General features: G+C 36.8%; 1 protein-coding gene across 9 annotated transcripts; it reads right to left on the bottom strand.

Moving 5' to 3' along the window:
- Window positions 1-771: 771 nt before the first annotated feature.
- LOC122287037 (protein transport Sec1a-like) lies at window positions 772-18,608 on the bottom strand. 9 transcript variants are annotated; one of them, XM_043095458.1, is made up of 22 exons: window positions 18,306-18,606; window positions 17,135-17,193; window positions 16,650-16,731; window positions 16,206-16,284; window positions 15,410-15,460; window positions 15,195-15,291; window positions 15,054-15,086; window positions 14,168-14,293; window positions 12,830-13,021; window positions 12,664-12,747; window positions 12,441-12,539; window positions 12,270-12,346; window positions 11,324-11,420; window positions 5,110-5,235; window positions 4,920-5,015; window positions 3,930-4,046; window positions 3,718-3,795; window positions 2,817-3,019; window positions 2,438-2,528; window positions 2,235-2,324; window positions 1,409-1,494; window positions 772-1,292 (listed from the first exon to the last, which is right to left on the bottom strand). In XM_043095458.1, exons 1-21 carry the CDS (start codon window positions 18,382-18,384, stop codon window positions 1,441-1,443), a joined length of 2,010 nt encoding a protein of 669 aa, XP_042951392.1. In that variant the 5' UTR covers window positions 18,385-18,606; the 3' UTR covers window positions 772-1,292; window positions 1,409-1,440. The 9 variants fall into 9 exon arrangements, 8 of the variants coding, with proteins under 8 accessions (XP_042951392.1, XP_042951394.1, XP_042951393.1 ...); XR_006234389.1 differs by having other exon boundaries at window positions 772-1,494; window positions 2,821-3,019; window positions 18,306-18,608; XM_043095460.1 differs by lacking the exon at window positions 16,206-16,284 and having other exon boundaries at window positions 15,410-15,467; window positions 18,306-18,608.
- Window positions 18,609-18,960: the final 352 nt, after the last annotated feature.

Below are 18,960 nucleotides of genomic sequence, written 5' to 3' on the forward strand. Positions count from 1 at the left end.
TCATCAATTATTTGCAAATTGATAATTTCATTACTAAATAAAAAAATAATAATAATTAAAGAGGGGATATGAATCCAAACAAACACTTGAATACATAGTTACAACGTAAAAATTAAAACTTAATTGAGAAATGACTAAAAGTAATTGGTCCAATCTCATGATGATGATGATGATGGTTGTTGAAGCAGTACTCTATTGGTCGGATTGCTAAAAATATCTGTTGCGAAAATATCCAACAATAAATCTTCTGCAATCCATAAACGATAATGGTATACTTTCCATCTCTTTTTACTTTTTGACTATTTTATAATATATTTAAATTTATTATTATTATTTATTTTAACATCAGTAATTATTATAAAATAATAAAAAAAATAATTTTATTAATAATCACTTTCTTAATTATTAAATAAATAATAATAATAATAATAACAAATAGTAAGTAAGAGATAATAATTATCCATCTATAAATTTCATCTCCTCACCTGCAAGAGCTGTCGGATGGGAGAAACTTTTTTCTGACCTCCTGAAGATGGTTGATCGGATTGTTTCTGACGTACCTTGAATCTACGCTATTGATATATATATCGGGATGAAATTTTTAAACATTTCCTACAAAGTCATTGGTGCGACATCTATTCACTGATCAACATGTCCTCTTTTTGAGTTTTGACGTGTTGAAGAGCCGTATGTTAGTAGTGAGTGCCTAAGCACACGGTTGGATCGCGCGAGATGAAGCGGTACTGTTCTCTTCTCTCCTGACAACAGCAATAACAATAAAAATTAGGATTTGTGAAAGAATGTCAATCATTCTTCCAGGTATACCATGCGAGACAATCCTTCAATGCCAACTACAATCGAAGAATATCTCAAAACACATGGCAAATGGACAACTTGCCACTGTGTCATGGCAACTCGACTTGCCTTTGCCCAGCTTCTCTCCCTAAACTTATTTTCAATTTTCCATCCGTCCAAAATTTTCAGCACAAATACACTACTTTATACCATTCAGTTCAGCCCCTAGACTGGAAACCGAGGTCATACAAAATGCGAAGCTAAAGGGAAAGTTTCATATACAGGTGTAAGAAACGCAGTTTAAATGCTACTGCAACACAATTGACTCAATATTCTTGAATGCTCTGCGGTAGAATGCACTCGGTTAGAAACGTTGGAACAAGCCACCTTTCTCACCATGTCTCTTTGCCACCACGAGAAGGCCACGGTTTTTGAGGAAAAAGCACAACGCATTACTGAACTGGTTAAATTTTTCCTTCGCGTGTCAGGCCTTGATTCTGTGGGGGGTAAAAAAACCAAAACAAGAAGCGTTGTGCAGCTCTCCCATGTATCAACAAGCACTGCATTTCTAACATTGAATAAAAATTGCAAGGAGAGAGAGCCAACAACTAACCTGCTGGTTTTAAGCAGGAGCCTGTTTTTTGGTTAGATTTTCAGACTATCCATTGAGAGATCTCTTTCCGAGAGCAGCTTCAGTTTCTGCAAAATGTATACAAAAAATCATGAGTGGCTAAACTGATCATTCAAACCTTTTGTGGCTAAATATTTATTCCATGCAACCATCCAGTTCATAGCTTGCAAACTACCAATCAGTGCAGACGTGTTCAGTGTGTGACCCACTTTGTGAATGCTCCATCTGCTTATCGTGAATGTTCAAAAAGGCAACAAGGCTTGGAGTTTTTTCGTGAAACGTGAACAAGAAATTACCATAAAGGCACCAATGTTGGAAACTTGTTCTTTCTGAGCAAAAAACAAAGGAAACTAAAAAATCAGCTTGGATATGGTAGATCTGGTACTTTTGATTCAATCCAACCTCTAGGAGTATCAAACTATTGTTACTAAGAAAAGATGTCCAAGCGCGTGTACACCCAAAATCAAATGATCTTACAATGTCGGTTAGAATTTTAATTCTTTTTAATCGAGGAAGTTTTCGAGTTAGACAAGAATGTTTTTCATCTTACAGATATACTTTCAGTACTCGTACAGTTTGTACTACTTGGCTATATCCTAAATGTTCTCCATCTCAGGGTAGATTGTACACGTCCAATCAGGAAACTACAAATCAGCTTTCGTAACTTTTATTCCCGCAAGGTTCCTGGTATAATTGCTAAGCGCGCAACCCAAATCAAATCAAGTGTCGTAACTGTATGGTAAAAGACCACTTGATAGACTGATGTGTGAGCTAACATGAAAAGTAGTGACGAATAGATATTTAGTACCGTAATATATTGAGGAGGGTCATCGATGCTAGAAGAACCAAGGACTACTTCCCTTCTGAGTTTTGTTGTGAGCTTGTGACAAACTCGTAGCTGGCAGTAGCATAAGGGGGAAAAAACAGCAGGTGAGATATATTTAAAACTAAACTGCCCCATTAATACTTTAGCTGGAGATCTAGAAATGAAGAGTTCTCTCAAAATTTTACCTCAGATCGAGTTGCCCCACCAATAATAAATACAAAAATACGTCGCCCCATTTTCTTGAAATCAGTGGATGCAATTCTTAAAATTGAGTCACTACAAAAGGCAGCAGAAAAGTCAGAAGAATCTCAGATCCTGATGTTATTTGAGCTGAAAGTTGCAATTCAAGTCTGCCGATTCAAAAAACTTCTGAACTGCCATCATTGACCAAATTTATAGCCAGATAGCATGTGACATATCAAATGTACAGGAGAAAAGAGTCTAGAGCCTGTGAGATAAATAATACTGAGTAATTAAAAGATCTAAGAGATGGTTACTCCTGCATATGCTAGTCATGGACAGCAGATTACTCCATTAACTGGGAAAATAGAGTTAGGAGATTACCTACAGTATCCATCGTCAGAATGACGAGTTTGTGCCCAATTTGCAGTCCGTTTCGATCTCATTGAATAAGGAGCAGAAGCTTGACCTACTGGTGCTCTCTGGGTAGCTCTCTGCGAGTCTCCTTGAACAGTTGGACTTGCCTCGTTGATACATGAGAATTCATTTTTTGGTAATTCACCTTTACTTAGATTTTCAATAAGCTCCTGAGAGAAAAACAACTTAGGTGATTCTCTCAATTAAATCTAAACAAAGCAGGCCATCCTAACACATAGCAGGGAAATCCTTAAAAATGAATCCATGTTTGCATTGTTTCCTTTGCTGCTACTACCGGCTGACACCACAGATTCATTGCATATGATAACTAAAGTTGACTACTTTAAGACAAAAACCCAGCATTGGCACGTGAGAATAACTGAATTCCAGTGAAAGCAAACATCCCAAGTTTCATAGTATGGGCACTGTCATTATTATTACAGCTAGTTTTATAAAAATGATCAATGCCTAACTTTCACTGACTTGACTTGATGGGCTAGCAAAGAAAAGAGTACTTGTTGGCCAATAAGGAAGTGAATTTCCAAAGTCTTAATTATTATGGCAAACAAGAAATAAACAAAATGACCCAGCAATGATGATTTTCTGGCCTCCCACTGAACTAATTAACAACACCACAAGATGTTAACCAAAGCTTGTAGTTCCACGTATTTTGATTACCACGGACTAAGACACTGCATCATCATCTGTCAAACTCTATGGGAAACTAATTCTGTAAAGGAAAATCGCAATGCAGAAACACATTTCACTAGGACAGTAAGGATTCATCGAGAGCAAAGTTAAACTGGCATCTGATGAAATTTATAGAATAAATCAGCAAGATTAACCTCTGTCATAATATGATACATACCTCTACCATGGGATAAAATCGGAATAGCTGCCATGTTTCTTCCTCATTAGAGCGATCTTTTCTTGTTGCTTGCTTTGTCTGATAATCAAGAAAAAACAGTCATCCACAAATCAGCTCTTAGATTTTTCAACCCTCTTTTTTCATTCCGTTTGGTAATTAGTTCAGGCAGGAACTTCAATAAGCTATTCAAGTTTCAAAAACACATGTTTTACCTTCTGGGTATTGAACTTGAGTGAGAAGCTACCAGTTGTCTTTTTATCATCTGATGATCCCCCTATCAATTGCATATTATTTACCACCTTCATGTCCTCGCGTGATAATCTTGCCAGCTAAATGGATATAAATGAAATTAAAATAACTAATTCTGAAACGAAAAATTCCCTCAGCTGCAAAGGTTTATATACACTTGGAAACAATTAATACAAGTTAAAGAGGGTTACAATATTTGTAGAATAGAGATATATCAGGATACAATGAAGTGGAGAAAAACGATAATTGAAGGCCCAGAAAACCAGTAACAGAAATAATACAATCAAAAGCCACCATTGTTTCCGAAACTCAGCTGCGTTAACATACTTGCTCGAGTCAAAAGGGTTGGGTCTTAATTTTATTTAGAAATATATTTTAATATAGATGTTAAAGTATCCCCTCACGAAATAGAAGCTTGAGGGATTGAAACTTACATGCACAAACTATGAGTATACATCCTATTTATATTGGAACGACGATTTTATATTCAATAAGCATGTTATTTGGCCCCACATAGATTGTCTCTATGTTATCCTTGCTTACAATAGACCAAAACTGACTTTAAAGTATAAGTCAAGGCGTGGCTTGGAATTTTCATGAGTTGTACAGACTCTGCCCTGTGACAGATGCAAACTGTTTGACCTTGAGGTCAAGTCAGTGTATTACATTTTAGTTAATGGGAAGTTTGGAGTCAATTTTAAGATCTCAAACACGAGCTTCATTTTTCACTGATACATAGAGTTTAGTTACAAACTCGATCAACTCACAAAATGGTCATTTCAGGTTGAACTTGCAGTCATGGAAATTAAGCATTGGACGGACTTAGTATGATAAGTTATTCCTTGAGGTCATATAGAAATGCAGATGAAGTAATCAACTAAATCAGTTTCTATTAATTGAAAATAAAAACAAAACACATCTGAAAAAACCAAGAGTAGGAACCCTGTGGCTACCTGCATTAGCTTTAAACCTCTGTCACCAACGAACTTCTCAGGATAGACAGACGCATAAATCATTAATAAACGCAACTTATTTTCAGGAGTTTCATTCTGCACAAAGAATTTGCAAGAAAGTTAGACTTTAGCAAGGATTTAGGAGTAAGGTACATCACCATTACCCGGCCACACATCCTGAATACTTCACCTGCTTTGTCCTCAGAAAATTGATCACATCCTTGGCTCCCGCATCTCCAAAAACTAGATCCTGCTCTAGTTGCCCAAGCTCTCGAAGTCCCGTTTCTCTGATGATTCTGTTAATTTTTCCTGCAATCTGTAATGATATAATCACAAAAAACAATCAGAATGCAAAAACTATACCACTACACTCTAGTTCTTATAACCCTCACCAACTGCTAAAAGGATGGTCACTTCTGACTGCAGTTTCAGAGAGAATTACTATATGGTCACTTCTGACTGATGATTCTGTTGAATAAATCCCCCAAGTGTGAAATGGGTTTGGGTTTGCAGCCACCCACCCCATACTCACCAACCATCCACCCACCCACTCACCTCCAAAGGCTCTTCTGGTCAAGAGGAGTGGGTGTGTGTCCCCCCATTGCTCTCCTATAAAAGGATAGCTCTGCTAGTGATAGAATGCAGTGGGTGAAGAGAGAAAGAGGGACGTGAGAGAGAGAAATAGAATTTTGTAGAGTGTTTTGTAAATCTCGTACAAATTCTATAAAAGAGGCTCCAGTGGATGTAAGCAATTTGCTGAACCACTTTAAAATTGTCTTGTGTGATTTTTAGACAGGCCGGAGGCACAACAATTGGTATCAGAGCTCTGGTTCAAGCTGTCCGAAAATTCAAGTTGCTCAAAATCAATTTTTGACAACTCCAGGGTGTTCCTCGCGTCGAGACGAATCCGTTGCCGCAAATGGAATCGAAAACGGAGGTCGGAGGAGCCCACACGCGCCCCTAGAAGGTCAGCGCGTGCATTTGCTGTCATCCACGCGCACCGGAGGACGAAGACGACTGAGCCACACGCGCCCTCAAGCGCTCCAGAGGTTGAAGACGCGTGACGGAAACGCGCCTCACGCGCCCCCACGCGCCCTACAGAGGTTCGGCGTGTGTAGTACACGCGCCTCACTCTCCCCCACGCGCACACACTGCTGTAGCGCATGTAATCCATGCGCCTACTCGCCGCCACGCGCACTGTGAAGCGCGTGCATCCCACGCGCCAGACAGATCACAACCGTCCGTTTTTCAGATCTATTTTCGGCTTGATCTAAGCCATTCGAAATCTGATTTCAGCAATCAAATAGTGTTTTTCTACTATTTAGATCATTCCGGACTCATCCGTACGGTTAGAATTTTGAAATTTTGAGTCTAAATTTTTAAAATTCAAATGGAAGGATCTGGAAGAGACAGGAGCTCTGAACATGCCAGTAGCTCGGGACGTCGATCCACTGTGTCAAATGTCAAGTTTGAAGTTAAGAAATTCGATAGAACAAGCAACTTCGGCATGTGGTAGTGTGAAGTCATGGATGTGTTGATCCAACAAGAGTTGGATATTGCGTTGGGAGGAAAGCAAGATGATATGACTGATCAGGGTTGGAAGAAGCTTAATACTCAAGCTTGTAGTACAATCCGATTATGCCTTACCAAAGAACAAAAGTATTTTGTCATGAGAGAGACAGATGCTAGGGTACTTTGACAGAAATTGGAGGATAAGTTCATGAAGAAGAGCATTGAGAGCCGTTTGCACTTGAAGAAGAAGCTCTTCAGATTTCAATTTCGTGAAGGTATTTCAATGTCTGAACATCTGAATAATTATAACCAAATTCTTGCTGATTTGTTAAACTTGGATGTTAAAATCGAAGATGAAGATAAGGCTTTACTACTGTTGAATTCCTTGCCTGATACATATGAGCATTTAATTACTACTCTATTGTATGGGAAGGAAAAGATTAGTTTTGAAGATGTATCTAGCTCTTTAATTAGCAATGAGTACCGGAGAAAAGATAAACAGGTACACCAAGATACATCAAGTGAAGCGCTAATAGCAAGAGGGAGACCATAGTCAAGGTATCCCGGAAGGAGGAAAGGTTTTCATTCGAAAACCCGAGCCACATCACGTGGTTCATCAGTCGGCAGAAAACTCGCCAGGGACGAGTGTTTCTTTTATCACAACAAAGGACACTGGAGGAAGGATTGTCCCAACCGGAAGGGACAACAGCAGAATCAACCCAACACAACCAATGTCGTGGACAGAGATGACGAGTCAGATTTTGCCTTGGCAAGTTCATCATCCATTTGTCGTTTCGATGAATGGATTATGGATTCCGGATGTACCTATCATATGTGTCCCAATCGGGACTGGTTTACTGACTTCACAAAAATTGATAGTAGAGCAGTACTTATAGGCAATGATAGTGCCTGTAAGACTCAGGGAATAGGTAGCATTCGGTTAAAGCTGCATGATGGCAGCGTCAAGACTCTGACAGAAGTTTGGTATGTTCCGGACTTGCGGAAGAATCTCATCTCACTGGGATCTCTAGATTCAAAGGGATTCAGAATCGCCATTGAAGACGGAACTCTCAAAGTACTAATGGGAGTTCAGGTGGCAATGAAGGGCTTGAGGCGAGGAAACTTGTACTTCTTGCAAGGAAGTACTGTTGATGGAAGAGCTTCCACAAGCTGTGAGAAACTAGATGAGACTGATGCCGACACCACCAGTCTTTGGCATATGCGTATGGGACACGCAAGAGAAAAAGCTTTGCAAACACTGGTGAAGCAAAGCTTACTTAAAGGTGCCAAGATAGGTAAACTGTCTTTCTGTGAGCACTGTGTATTGGAGAAGCAGAGGCGGATCAAGTTTGGAACTGCAGTACACAATACACAGGGAATTCTTGACTATGTGCATTCCGATGTTTGGGGACCTACCCAAAATGCATCTTTGGGAGGTAAACATTGGTTTGTAACTTTTGTTGATGATTATTCTCGTCGTGTGTGGGTGTATACGATGAAGAATAAAGATGAAGTGCTGAAAATCTTCCTTGATTGGAAGAAAATGGTTGAAACTCAGACCGGCAGGAAGATCAAGCGGCTTAGATCTGATAATGGAGGTGAGTACACTTCAGACCCCTTCATGGAAGTATGCCGGAGAGAGGGAATTGTCAGACATTTCACGGTACGAGATACACCGCAGCAAAACGGTGTGGCAGAACGAATGAATTATACTTTATTAGAGAAAGTGCGATGTATGTTGCTGAATGCTAGATTCAGTAAACAATTTTGGGCTGAAGCTGTGACATATGCCTGTCATCTCATCAATCGACTACCAGTAGCTGCCAATAATGGGAAGACACCCATTGAAATGTGGAGAGGTAAACATGCTACTGATTATGACTTTTTACACATTTTCGGATGTCCTGCTTACTATCATGCTAAAGAAAGTAAGCTTGATCCTAGAGCCAAGAAAGCAAAATTCTTGAGCTTTAGTATCGGTGTAAAAGGGTATAGACTCTAGTGTGTAGAGTCCAAAAAGGTAATCATCAGTAGAGATGTTACATTCAACGAATCTGAGATGCTTAAGTCACATAAGCATAAAGATTCCAGTGAAGGCAGTAGTGATGGCGAAACATCAAATGATTCGCAGAGTGTGGAATTTATTACTTCAAAGAAGTTGGGAAAGCATGGACAAGATGAGGTTGATAATCCAGTCACAGTACCTCCAAGTCAACCTGAGTCAATAGCAACCAACAGACCGAGACGAGAGAAATGTGTACCGATACGTTATGCAGACTATGTGACATATGCATTACCAGCTGAAGGGGGTGAGATCCCAACCACTTACAGAGAAGCCGTACAGTCCAGTGAACAAGTTGAATGGACAAAGGCGATGAATGAAGAGATGCAGTCTCTTCACCAGAACCAGACTTGGGAACTTGTGCCGCTTCTAAAAGGAAAGAAGACAATTGGTTGTAAGTGGATCTTCAATCAGAAAAGATAATCAAGCTGCTAAAAATTGAATGCGATACAAAGCTAGGTTGGTAGCCAAGGGCTACGCTCAGACAGAGGGAATTGACTACAGTGAAGTATTCTCTCCTGTTGTGAAGCATTCATCTATTCGGATATTGTTAGCTTTGGTTGCACAATATGATCTTGAGTTAGCACAGCTTGATGTAAAGACAGCTTTCTTACATGGTGATCTGGAAGAGGAGATTTATCTGTCTCAACCAGAAGGATTCAAAGAAGCTGGCAAAGAAAATTGGGTATGCAGTCTGAAGAAGTCTCTCTATGGCTTGAAGCAGTCACCTCGGCAATGGTACAAACGTTTCGACCGCTTTATGTTGAATCTGAAATACACTCGTTGCCAATACGATCATTGTGTATATTTCAGAAAACTTGCAAATGGATCTTTCATTTATTTGCTTTTATATGTAGATGATATGTTAATTGCATGTAAAAGCAAGGGGGAGATAGATCGCTTAAAAACTCAGTTAAGTAATGAGTTTGAAATGAAAGATCTAGGAGAAGCACGAAGAATACTGGGGATGGAGATCAGCAGAGATAGGGTGAAAGGTACAGTTCACCTTACTCAGAAACAGTATTTGAAGAGAATATTGCAACGATTCAATATCGACTCAAAGACGAAGCCGGTGAGTACTCCTATGGCCCTATATTTCAAACTCAATGCATTGCAGTCTCCTAAAACCGATGAAGATCGGGACTACATGAGGAATGTCTCATATGCAAGTGTTGTTAGAAGCTTAATGTATGCCATGGTGTGTACACGACCTGATATCTCCCAGGCCGTTAGCTTAGTGAGTCGCTATATGCATAATCCTGGAAAGGATCATTGGCATGCGGCTAAGTGGATTCTACGGTATATTGCTGGGACCGTAGATGTTGGTTTGAGGTTCGAGAAGAGTGAAGATAGTCTAGTAACTGAATATGTTGACTCAGACTATGCAGGTGATCTTGACAAACGCCGATCGACAACTGGTTATGTGTTCACTATGGCTGGAGGACCAATTAGTTGGCGATCAACTTTGCAGTCAACAATTGCACTATCATCAACTGAGGCTGAATACATGGCTGTAACAGAAGCCGTGAAAGAAGCTATTTGATTACAGGGATTGGCAACAGATTTGGGCTTTGAGCAGCAAGAGGTTACCGTTTACTGTGACAGTCAGAGTGCAATTCATTTGGCTAAGAATCAAGTATATCACTCTCGAACAAAATATATAGATGTCCGATTTCACTTTGTACGTGAAATATTAGAAGAAGATGACATCAAACTTCAGAAGATTGGCACTGAAGATAATCCAGTAGATATGTTAACGAAGGTCGTCACAGGGATCAAGTTCCAACACTGTTTGGACTTGATCAGTATTGAACACTGCTGAGCACCCTCGGGTGCATTGGAGCGCATTCAAACAACGGAAGTCTCTCATGTCAAAGAATGGGGTGTATTCATTTGAAGAATGAATCAGTTTGTAAGCATCCCGGTATGGCACACTTGGGTGGAGGGGGTGATTGTTGAATAAACCCCCCAAGTGTGAAATGGGTTTGGGTTTGCAGCCACCCACCCCATACTCACCAACCATCCACCCACCCACTCACCTCCAGAGGCTCTTCTGGTCAAGAGGAGTGGGTGTGTGTCCCCCAATTGCTCTCCTATAAAAGGAGAGCTCTGCTAGTGATAGAATGCAATGGGTGAAGAGAGAAAGAGGGACGTGAGAGAGAGAAATAGAATTTTGTAGAGTGTTTTGTAAATCTCGTACAAATTCTATAAAAGAGGCTCCAATGGACGTAAGCAATTTGCTGAACCACTTTAAAATTATCTTGTGTGATTTTTGGACAGGCCGGAGACACAACAGATTCTATTCCAGTTTTGCAGATAAAGCTACATGCAACTTTTTAAAAAGTTTCATGTCTGGTCTCACTTATGTAGATTGTTAATAAGATCTTTTTTTATTTTTTTGGAAAAGGGAGGGGGAAGGGTTGGGAGTTGCAAGAAAGCTAAAACTCTACTATGCAAGACTTTCAATTTCCTTCAGCCAAATATAAAACAATGTAACAATTGAAGATAAAAATTATAGTCTTTATCTGTCCTTCATCTACTATGCAAGACTTTCAATTGCCTTCAGCCAAATATAAAACAATGTAACAATCCAAGACAATGATTATAATCTTTATCTGTCCTTCATTCTCTTAGTTTACCGGGAGTGTAGTAATATTCTACAGTAACTTGAACTTTCTCAAACACCAGAAAGAATGGGAAAAGAAAGAAAAGAAAATTGTTTTCGACTTGCATGTGGATGGTTGAAGTACTTTATATTTCTCTTTGACGTAAATACCATATGCTTCGTTCAATAAGAAGTATTGACTCTTGATGAAAGAAGAAAACAAACCTCCACATGGAGAGAAATCTTTTCAACTTGCTCAGTGTATTGTGGTAAAGCTTGAACCATTTTCTGCAAGTCTCGTGTAGACAATTCGCTTCCATCCCTAGATAAAGTCAAATTTCAACATCACAATTGAATTACAGCAAAGCTATGCGCAAAGAAGAATGATAAATTAATTTAAAAAACTTCCGATGCTATATATTTTCGTCTTCTTTTTGGCCAAAACCTCCTCAATTTTTAATGGCCTCAGCAACTTAAATCCCAAGTACATTGTTATGTGAAGTATATGGATAAATAGAAATGTACAATCTGCACAAATCACAAATCACACTTCAAATATCATAAATCTCAATAATGATTAGAAAGCAAACACTATTTCAATTCAGGCTTCATAAAGCCTTATAAAATAATTCCAATCCCTAGATTTTTTTTCACTCTTATATAAAGTATCAATCCTCAGGCTTTTATCATATTTCAAAAATTAACTACCTCTTGTATAATAGCAACTTCTGGAATCGATACATGACAGAAGCCCGTTTGATATTAATATTCCTTTATAATTTTTTTTTTTTTAAAGAGACGAAGGTCACATGTCCATTCCTTTATAGATGAAAAACTAAATGTATGCATGATTGAAATAAAAAATTCCAAGAAGTCAACGGTGACTCAGATAACAATCAATCAGAAATAAAGATCTGAAACAAAGAGAATTCATCTTTGTAAATAGTAGATAATCCGCACTGTATTGAAAATATACCATGGTATTGCCTAGAAAAATCAAATTACAGAAACAAATGATGATAGCCTACTGAAACCTGATATAAAGACTAATGATGATAACATAGTGAAATATAAAATTAAAACAGAAATTTTTTGATAAAACCTTGTAACATCCAAGCTCAAAATCAGATGGCCAAATTCCAAAGAGTGACAAATGGATGCTGTACTGTACCTTCCACTTTGTTGGATTTGTGCAGCTTTGTTCTTTGATACGAAATTGGTCATCTTCTCATGCAAACGTTCACTAGCCTGGTATAGTTTGTAGAAAAGAGTATTCAAACTTCTGATATATCCAAGTGAAACTATATATGTGTGTATATTTATATATATGCATTACACATACATCTGCTATGTGTGCATGACGAAGCTCGAGCCAGATTGGATCACGGTCTTCCATAAGAGCCTCCTTTCTTTCGGTTTGACCGCCTGTTTTGCTAGGAACCTGATATGAAATATATGATATCCATTCATATTCAATTACTACACAGAAAGGAAAAAATGCAAAGAAACCTGGAAAAAAAAAAAAAAAAAAAAAAAACAAAGAAAGACACAATACTAAGAAATACCTCGTATGTATATTTATTTCCCTCCATATCCAACAGATCATGGCACATTGCATCATAAGTCCATTCATGTATGACAGGAGCAATCTATATATGCAATTTCACACTTTCAATAAATTCAAACTGAAAGAATGCAAAAAGAAAGTTTTGACAGGAAAATTAATAGGACCTGATCAACAGATCTACCCAAGATGAGAAGCTCGCACGTTTCAGTCTGTGGAAAGTTGGGAATGGTAGATTTATACATTGAAATAGAGTTCCAAACTGCCGCAGCAAGCTTTGTAGGAACTAAATCACGAAATGTTGATGTTGGAGAGTCATCAAGTGCCTTGGCAGTACGAAACCACACAAATGGAAGCTCCTGAAAACATGCAATGATTGAAGAAAAAATCATAGAAAATAACAAAGAGCAAAGCTTAGATTATCAAGAACACAAGGTTTCTACATAAAACTGGCGATGAATTCAAATAATGTACCGGAAATGTTATGTTGAAGCTATGTATAAAATCAGTATATTTATAACTTTAGGGTCTCATGCAGTCAGACCCAAGCCCAAATAAAGAGTCTAGTCCCAGGTTGCCAACCTGCATAAACCTCTAACTCCATTCCTTGACTTCAACTGAACACAAATAATTTGCCAGCCTTTGTCACATTGATAGTAGGTAAGCCTAAATGAATTGCATACTAACCATGGATGAGACAAAGAATATGGTCATGCCAGTCATACGGATCCTGAAAATTTAACCAAAAGCCCGGTCTCCACCATAATCATTATTTATTAAGGGCTTCTTCATTATGGGATATATATATATATATATGCAAGTGACCGTGACAAATTCCGCATTAATCATGAGTGATTCAGAAGATACAGTTTGATTTAAGAGGAAGGATGGAGCAGAATTTATGATAAACTAAAATGCAGATTTCTTAAGCACACCTCTATGATTTAAAAAAATGAAGTTAGAACAAAGGCTTTGAGCAAAACTATATAAGGGATATTTAAGCATGTGCTATTGTAAAATCACCACTTGTCCCAAAAGTTTAAGTTAATAGAAAGAGGTAGATTTAATCATTTATATTTATCTTAACACTCCCCCTCACGTGTGGGCCAAACTCCCCCTCAATAAGTGGGCCCAACAAGTGGAATACTTAATTAAATGGGTGAAGTGTAGAGTCAGGGTTCAAACTAAGGACCTCTACTCTGATACCATATAAAATTACTATTTGTCCCAAAAGTTTAAACTGACAAAAAGAGGTAGATTTAATCATTTATATTCATCTTAACAGCTACAAGGTGGTACTCAAGAGTCACGGTTGTTGCCACCACTATAGTTTATACACAATAAAAAAAATCATAAGAGTAGGTCATTAACAATAGAATTTCACAAAAAATAAGCATTTTTTTATAAGTGGAAAAATAAGCATATTTTTAATTGACTAATATTGATTATATGACCAAAGAAGGCCACAAAACAAGAAAGAATGTTTTAAGGAATAAGATTCAAACTTTCAACGAAGCAAACACTGTAGCAAGTCGAGTTGCCATCACGTTCAAGCAAGCCTCAAACTTGCGAGGGTTTTCAACATCACCAAAAAGTTCTTCCAATGCTCTATCATGATCAGTGATAAAAGCCTGCATCAACGGAACATCAGTAGACAAGTATTTTCAATTCCTTCTCAATTGCTATAACAAAAGACAATCAATATGATGAGATGCTGGAAAAAAGTATAATCCTAAATGTCTCTGTCAACAGAGTACTCAGAGTAGCTAGATGCAGGATTGTCCGCAGGACATAAAGACTCCCCTTATCTGTGGAGATTTATGTCCCAACTTGGTTGAACCTTCGCCATAATATGTTCAACATGTACAAAGACACTGTTCACTGTAAAAGTCTAACTAAAAGCAAATCCATTGACTGTAGATTTAGAAAAGGAAGCAAGAGTGAAAGAAAAACAGAAGCATATGGTCCACATGGACTGAGACTTTGAAAGTGTTCTCTTCACACCCAATGTCATTTAAAATCACATTGGTAAAATAACATCACAGTGAAAGGAATATAGGTAAAATTTTAATACGCAGTCACAAGCAAGAATTCACTGTAGGGAAGGGGTGAGCTAGTTAGTGGTTGAAGTAAATATTATGAACGTGTTTCTCTTCTCTGCTAGTCCAAAAGAAAGAAAGCAAATCACTATTACACAAACTAGTGAAATCCGTACAGAACTATGGACAACATTCTACAAAATATGGACAGCTAGGAACTCATCACGTGGATAATATTTGTTAACAATAATGGAGACCTAAAACTAAAAAGGTTACCCAGCAAATTAATTTAACACTCATCGGTCAACATACCATCAGGAGAAACGAAAGAATAGATATTATCGAAAAATACCTGGTTATCTATAGGAAAATACTCCAAATTCATCTGCAGAGTACCACACAAAGAAAAAGATCACATAATATAATCCAGAGAGAAAATTAACAAACTTAGATTTACCGAGAATCAATCAAAAAAAAACATTGAAGATCAGACCTCTCTCAATGCACCTATGCGGGGTACAACACTTGTATCACTCTTGATGTGATTTACAAGTTCCTTTGGGATTGGTGAACTGAAAAATACAAACGCCCTGGAAACCAAAGAGAAATACAATAAAGGAAAAACAAAACGGTAAAATCAGAATAATGCTGGCTTAAATTATAGGGAAAAAAACTAGATTTTGCAGAAAGAAAAAATCCTTGGCATACTTTTTGTATAAAGGCTCCCTTCCAGACATGTCAGACAAAAACATGACAACACTGCATGCTAGCAAAAAGACTGGGTTAGAACAGACTCATTGATGATAGTAGAAAAATATTTAAAAGTAAAGTAAGACAAGCATAAATTGATTGATGCATTCATATAAACAAAACTAAAGGGAAGAAGCAAGCAGAGCATACAGGAATTGCAAATGCAAAAAAACAGAATATAGAAGTCAGATCTATAACAATTAGGAGGCACACGTCAAATTTAAAAATCATTGTTAACTATTAACACTAAACCATTTCTATTTGCTGTGTGGGCATAACTTGGAAACCATTGCAAATTATTGGTTAGTAGAAATATAGAGCTGACAAGTAGGCATATGAGATATTATTAAACCAAGTTTCACACATAAAGTGACTTGACTCTTCCAACGAAATCTGGTTGGTAATTCCAAAGATCCCCGTTAACAACATTAGAGATTGGGTCCCTGTCTAGTTCTTATATATAACCTTCTCATTCAAATCTTATAGAGCTTTTTACTGCCCAACAACATGTAGCTCCAAAATGTAGAAACTTTATGCTGATATCCAACTAATGGTTGCTGGCTATCTCTGTGTCTCATACTAAAAGGTGTAATATCTGAGATTACTTTTCAAACAGGGACACTTTCATGTCGTAACGTTTACTCAACAAAATACGAGGACAATAGACGTCAAAGATTTAAAATTACATTTCATTTTCCTTGAAGGGAACTATGGAAACAAATACAATTAGAGAGAGGGAGAGAGAATAGTGTACTTTTCTTTTGAGGGCTGGATGAAATAAATAACATCCATGGATGGCAAGGGTTGCCTTCTCCTGAAGAGGTCTTCGACCACTACAATGAAAGAAGGTATTATGTAAATTATAGTATTGTAACCATCAGTCAAAAACCACGGTACGGAGCTGTTTCTGTACTCTTGTCTAAGAGGACTTGAAAGCGACGACATAGAAAATGCAGACAGAGTGCAACAAAGAAAAAAAGTGGTTGGTATTCGCTTGAGTACAAGTGTTAATGACCCGGACAATACATTGAAAGTTGATGCAAGACGGGCAATTTAAGCAGTATAATGGAACTTTATAACCACGAAAACTGTATGGGAGTTTGCATTCAATCAAATGGAGTGTGGCACAACAAGAAATCATGCTGAGCAAGTTTAAGGTAAAAATGCCTATGCAAGGAAAATGTATTTTGATGCTTACGTGAAACTCCTTGGTCTGTAATGTCTGCCATTTTACACGAGTGAGACATGACTTTGACGGTAACTTTATCCATGATGAGTACCTGCAGGGAAAATAAATGTTTTATTGACTCCCGAAAGTAGGTCTTTTAAGAAAAAAAAATATATATTTTTCATTTATTTTTTCATCATATTCTTGTCATCTTATAATGTCGTATTACATAAAATTTATAAGTAAAATATAATAAATAATTTACAATTATCATGTTATGAGATGATAAAAAAATAGTAGGTCTTTTAAGAAAAAAATATATATATTTTTTATTTATTTTTTCATCATATTCTTGTCATCTTATAATGTTGTATTAGATAAAATTTATAAGTAAAATATAATAAATAATTTACAATTATCATGTTATGAGATGATAAGAAAATTAATGATAAATATGTATTTCAAAAAAACAAAGAAGAAGAAGAACGAAAGGAAGAAAGAAATGAATCAACCACCTTCCAAGTTGACTTTGAATCCCCTGTTTTCGTTGAGCAAAGCATTTCATACAACAATCCTATAAAAAGAAAAGTTATTTTGTCAACACTGAATTAAACTCCAAAACGTACGATCTTGTTTATTATTTCACATCAAATGATAATTAATAGCTTTATTATTTTCACGGGAATTAGTTTGGAAAAATCAACAGGCTTTAAGTAAAATATTTTGGAAAAATTTACGAGCATAATATCAAACCCAAAATATATTATGATATTATTACCATATGGATAGATGTGAGGAGACTCCAAAAGATAAGAGGACTGCAATTGGGTCGGTATCGACCTAATCATTAATAAAATTTATTATTTTTTTAATTTAAAAAAAAAGTTAAACATATCTTAATCTATTTCATAAATTTAAACATACATGACAACATATTTATACATCTTAACAAAATCTACAAAATTCTACTATTATCATATTATCTGGCATCACTCAACACCCAAACATAACCTAAATGATTAGGCTTTTAATACATTCCAAAAACAGAGAGTATTAAAATTGCCTCTGACTTTGAGCTAAATAACGCAATCTCCTCGTATGTTCGAAATTTGATTTCTTTTTTTAGCGGTTTTCCATACAATCAAAAAGAATCCAAGATGGATACATAATTATGGGCAATTTTAATATATAAATCTCATACTACTTGTAGATAATTTCTTAAACATGGTTATAAATAATGAATAACTTTTTCTTATTAAACTGATTTTATAAAAGAATTAGGCGTATAAATTTCTTTATAATATCAAAACATGCCACATGAGGTCTAAACTAATTATCTCATAACAAGGATCAGAAAAAATAATAACCTACACGCAAGAGAGGGTAATGAGGTATATATCTCGTATTATATGTAGATAAGGTCTTTAAGTATATTTATAAGTAACGAGTAATACTCTCTTATTGAACTAATTTTACGACAGAATTAGGCCATGAATTTCATCACCCTGCTTTCGCTTGCCGGAAAATAAGGAAGAAAGAAAAACTCATACTCGGCATAGCCGCCCAGTACATTTAAATTTGATTCGTTTCTGTATCCACAGCTGCTCATCATACATTTTCATCGAACAGGAACCAGAAATCTAAAGTAATGAGAGAGAGAGACAGAGAGACAGAGAGAGTGCTTACGGTCACGGCTGATCTGCCGGAAAGTTTTGTACTCTGTGGCTCCGCCATGAGAAGACGAATCGGAATCCGAGAATGACATTTTGGCATCAACAGATTTGGTATCAAGCGCAAAAAAATAAAAAAAAAAAATAAATTCGGACAATGGAATCCAGAGAGAGGAGAGGTGGGGGGTGGGGAAGGATGTGCGTGTGTTTGTGAGACGAGAAAGGAGAGGAGACTGTGAAGGTCGTTGTAATGCTGGGTGGACGTGTAATTTGAAACGAGAATTTCGTTAACGTTTCACGGAGGAGGCGATCATGAATCATACAATATTACTACGGTGTCGTTTCTATCTTTAAACGCGTGTTGTGACAAATATGCCCCTTTTATTTTTGCAACGGTCTCGAATAAGTTAAGGAAGAAAATTATCTCATACATTATGGTATAAGTTTATTGTTTTTTTCAGACACCAAGTTTATTGTTAAATACAATTGAGTATGAGAACATAAAGAAACGATTAAAATCAAAAATATTTTTTAAATATAAATTTTTATATATTATATCATCATTTCATTATTTTTTTATTATATTTAATAATAATAAATATGTCACATCTTATATAATAAAATAAAAATATTGAATATAATATTACTCTTATTATGTAAATTTTGTTACA

The sequence above is a fragment of the Carya illinoinensis genome, chromosome 1 (genome assembly GCF_018687715.1).
Source record: "Carya illinoinensis cultivar Pawnee chromosome 1, C.illinoinensisPawnee_v1, whole genome shotgun sequence".
Lineage (NCBI taxonomy): Eukaryota > Viridiplantae > Streptophyta > Magnoliopsida > Fagales > Juglandaceae > Carya > Carya illinoinensis.